The sequence below is a fragment of the Marmota flaviventris genome, chromosome 8 (assembly GCF_047511675.1).
Source record: "Marmota flaviventris isolate mMarFla1 chromosome 8, mMarFla1.hap1, whole genome shotgun sequence".
Taxonomy (NCBI): Eukaryota; Metazoa; Chordata; class Mammalia; order Rodentia; family Sciuridae; genus Marmota; species Marmota flaviventris.
In genome coordinates, this window is record NC_092505.1 from 80,004,932 (window position 1) to 80,009,765 (window position 4,834).

The 4,834-nt window shown below is 32.2% G+C and overlaps 1 protein-coding gene across 1 annotated transcript; it reads right to left on the reverse strand.

Moving 5' to 3' along the window:
• Nucleotides 1-3,648: 3,648 nt before the first annotated feature.
• Nucleotides 3,649-4,587, reverse strand: LOC114099024 (olfactory receptor 5H8-like). Its single transcript, XM_027943242.2, has one exon. The coding sequence runs from the start codon at nt 4,576-4,578 to the stop codon at nt 3,649-3,651; it is 930 nt and encodes a 309-aa protein (XP_027799043.2). The 5' UTR covers nt 4,579-4,587.
• Nucleotides 4,588-4,834: the final 247 nt, after the last annotated feature.

Sequence of the window (4,834 nt, forward strand, 5' to 3'; positions counted from 1 at the left end):
TTTAAATATGAGCACATCACGAGAATTATAACTTAATGATTAAAAATATTTAACTAAATACTAGTAATATGACCAGAGAATTGGTTTTAGGTATTCTCACCACCAATACCTACAAAAAAGTAACTCTATGATATGACTGAGTGCTAATTTGCTTGACTTGATCAATCAGTTCACTACATACATGTATATCAAAACATCATGTGGTAAAAATCAAATATATACAATAAAACTTTTCAATTTTCTTTACCATTGTTGTTACAGTGACTGAAATAAATTTTCTCTAGAAATCCTGCTTCTTTCAATTGATAGCATTTTGATCCCCCACAAGCATTTTTAGTAAAATATATAGTAATCAACTACAGAATCCTGGAAAATGCAATATAAGTAAAAAAGTACCAATAATTACAGTATGAATGTGCTCTATTTGGAACAAAATACTCTCCCTGAAATTCCTTTTCACTTGATAATTCAAAATGATCAAATTCAACTTTTGTGTGGATATTTCTTAAATCACACATGCTGGAAAGAGCAGTGAAAGAACATTTTTATCATCTTTCCTGATAAATACATATAAAATATTTAACAAAATATTGTCACATGCTGGTGACAGCAGAGAAATAATATTTAAGTGACACCTTGAACATTTTAATCAGAAGGCATGATGAACCAAATCCTATGGGTCATTTTATTAGAATTGTTTGAAACATTTCTTACATAAGAATCAGTATGAATTGAAACTTTAAATCCATATGTGAATTATTTAAAGTTCCAGAACTTGAAATAAAGTCATTATTTTTAGGTTAACTAGATAACAAACATATTACAACAGAGAAGAAATCAGTCTTACAGCATTTTTGCTTCTCCAAAGGTCAGCATAAACTTAAATATGAAGGGGAGTGCACTGTTTTCCATTTTTGACCCTGTCTTTAGTCATCTTTTAAACCCAATCTAAATTGTTACAAGTTACACAGTTTTTCACTTTACTATAAAGAATGTTAAAACTACGGAAAATTTTGTAGTCTTACCGATACATTGAAAGAGTGCAAAGTTCCTTAAAATTTATTAGGGTTTGTAAAGCTGGAAAAAAAGACAATAGCACAAAATAGAAAATAACAAGCATGACAATTCTTTGCCTGCTCATTCGTTTCAGAGGTTTAATTCCCAGCCTCAATAAAATTCTATTTATGTAGGTTTACTTGAACACAAGAGTCAACTAGTTATATAACTCTGTGACTTTTTTTTCTACAAATGCAAGGAGTGAAGTTTTTAAGTCCCCTAAGAGTATCAGAGAGTTCCCTGTAGGACCAATGAAGTTGTACTATTGGGCACTGTGTAGTTGGATATGTATGAGAAGTTCAGTTTGCTCCCCAAGCATAAGAATGCTGTGATATAAACATAAGTAATTTTAAACAGTTCTAATTTTAATTTAAAAAATTAATTCTATATTTTACCCCACAGAGGACACTTAAAACATGTTTATGGAACTACAGTTTATTTATAAAAAGTACCATTCTGAGTGCTTTGATTAGTATGTTTCCGTCTGAGCTCATCAGAACAGCATTTTAACAAGAACAAGAATTGAATTCCCTTCAGGAGCCAACCTCAAATAAAGTGGTCCTCTTCATGCAAACTGGAGCTTAAATTCCAGACATATACCAAGCTTCCTCACTTTAATCTGAAACTTACTAGGCAATTGTTAGAATGAGTAGCTAAAGAAAACAAAAAATAAGTACCGTACCACAATTGGATTTGACCCATGTCTTCCTTTCTAAACAACAATGACAATGAATTTCATATAAATATTTTTAATTTATATGAAAATATAAACAAAATTGCATATTTGTTTCAGGAGTTCTGGGTTAGGGCTCTGGGGTCTTTATTTATAACAAGGTGATGACAGTGGATGCTTGCTAACTATATGGCTTTCATGATTTTAGGACCTAGATTATGAGAGGGACTTGATCAATAGAAAACCAAAAACTCTAAATGGGCTAGTCTGCAAAGGTAGAAGTCAGAAAGAGGCAGGTGGTGCCAGGGAAGTCAGCATCCATCAGACCTTCAAAGACCTGGGAAGATAGATGAAGGATTTTGTTCTTTTCCCAATGTTAAAGGAAAATAATTCGTGGATTATGAGCATGGTAATCCATAAATGTATTGAATTATAAAAATTTTGTTTCATTGATTATTTTAACAATGATCTTCTAAATGTGATCTCAAACTAAAAGTATTGGCACCACTGCATTGGACAATAGATGACACTTGGTTTTTGTGTTTTCACAAGCTCTCCAGGTTATTCTAATGCCCAATAATTTGTGCAAACCACATTTTTAAAAGAACTCTAAAAATTCCAACAAATCTTTGTTCCTACCTAAGTCCTAATGATATAGTTTCCTAGAACTAAAGATAATTTTGTCAGTGGTATCCTGGAAAAAAAAGAGAAGGCATTAAAAATGTATTCATAGAGAGAGAGCATGACTATGAATTATCTTAAATTTCCAAAATAAGGAAGTAATTCACTTTCATAATAAAATTTACATTTTGTTACTAGTATTTCATGGAGTGGTTTCAATGCAACATGAGCACTGCTCCAGGCAACTGGGTGCACTAAGTATGTATATCATCCTTTACAACCAAATATTCATTAAACAATACATATGGATTTCATAGTTTCCTTTTGAGGAATTAATAATACCATATTCAAAATTTTGGCTTTGCAAAGTACATATTTTATTCCTTTTCCAAAAGCTCTAGAGTGACAAAAATTATGTGTATAAAAAATGTATAGGGATAAATTTATAACACAAGTGAGAATGGGATCATCAAATAGTGTTAATATTTTTGTAAGTTTCAAGATTTCAAGTACTGAGATTAATTATAAACAACAAACTAGAGCACAAGAATCCATAGACCATGAAGGGTCCTCTGCTGAGGAAGTCAGAATTAGTAGGAGGTCCCAAATGCCTATTCTATACTCACAAAATAAGACGAGACTTGACATGTTTGTATACCCTGCCTATGTACTTAGAAATTGTTGTTTATCTCTCATTTAAGGATCCAATTAGAGAAACTGATCTTTAAAATGATAGAAGTACAAACCAATGTATTCTTCCAGTCATAAAAATGAAGGAAACAACCAAAATCCATGTAATTGCAAAGAAACCAACAGGACAACGGAAAATTTATACAAACAATTAAAAAAAAAAAAACAACCTTCAGACATGCAGTAACTGAATTCACGAGATTTGCTTGTGTTTAACAAAACACAGAAGTGCTACCCACCCTGGAGGAAATATGATATGAGTCTCCAGTTTATACACCTCTATTAGTATCAAAGATATCATAATCACATCTTCATCAGAAGAATCTACATAATCTTTTCCATGTATAAAACAACATTAAAGACCACACAATCCTATAAAATGTTTTCTTTTTTTATTAATTGTAGTATAGCTTGAGCACTTAACTAAATTCCTTATATATTGTTACAGGGCATATACAAATATTTAAATGACTAATGACTGAGTCATTTTAAAAAGAAGACAATTGTAATAGCAAAATATATCTAACATGAACCTAAAAAATACCCAAATATCTTTTAAGAGTTTGCCACTGTTTTTGGTAAAAGGAAAATGCACTCTACCATAAGATCTAAACATTTCCCTTTAAGGTTTTTGTCAGTGAATCCATGACTTGCTTGTTTCTCAGGCTATAGATAATGGGATTTAAAACAGGAATTATAACCATGTAAAAGACAGAAAAGATCATATCTTTATCATTTGCTTGTGAAGATGCAGGATGTACGTACATGAAGAGAAGGGGGACATAGTATAAAGTTACAGAAAAGAGATGGGCTCCACAGGTGGAGAAGGCTTTTCTTACACCCTTCTCAGACTTCTTTTTTAAAATTGTAAAGAGAACAAACGTATAAGAGATGAGTATAGTCACAATGCTGAAAACTTGAACTGAACCAGAGAAAATAAAAATTAATAGGTAATTAATAGAAGGATCAGTACAGGAGATCTTTAGCAATGCTACAATGTCACAGTAAAAGTGATGTATTATGTTGGAATTACAGAAGGTTAATTTCAATAAAAAACTTTCATGAAGTATGGCATGAAGAAAGCCACCTACAAATGACAAAACTACTAGATGTATGCATAGTCTATTGGTCATAATCACTGGATAATGTAAAGGGTGGCATATGGCTACATAGCGATCATAAGCCATTGCTGCCAGGAGAAAACATTCTGTAGTTATACTGACTGCAAAGGAAAAGAATTGAATCTTGCATTCAGTGAGAGAGATCATTTTGCTCTTGACTAACATATTGACCAGCATATTTGGGGTCACTGTGGATGATATCCAAGTATCCACAAAGGCTAAATTACCAAGAAAAAAGTACATGGGGATGTGGAGGTGAGCATCCTTCCAGATCAGAGAAATCAGACCAAGGTTCCCCACCATGGTGATGAGGTATATCACAAAGAAAAACAGGAACAGGGGGATTTGCCACTCTTGATGATGAGGGAGTCCGGTGAGAACAAACTCTGTCAGCAAAGTTGTATTGTCCTTTTCCATATCCTCTTCGGATATCACCTCAAATGAAATGCAATAAATGCAAAAGGAATATATTATAAGTATTTATAAAGTGAAACTATTAGAGATAAACTGAAAAAAAGCATCCACTTATAAGCATATACTTTATAGTTGGTTGTTACCCTCTAATCAATGGAAAGTGTTTGGAGAGAATTGTAGGATAAGAATACACAATGATTTTAGTGCATTGAATATCCAGAAATAAACAGATTTAGGAAAAAAAGGAAAGTCATTTAGC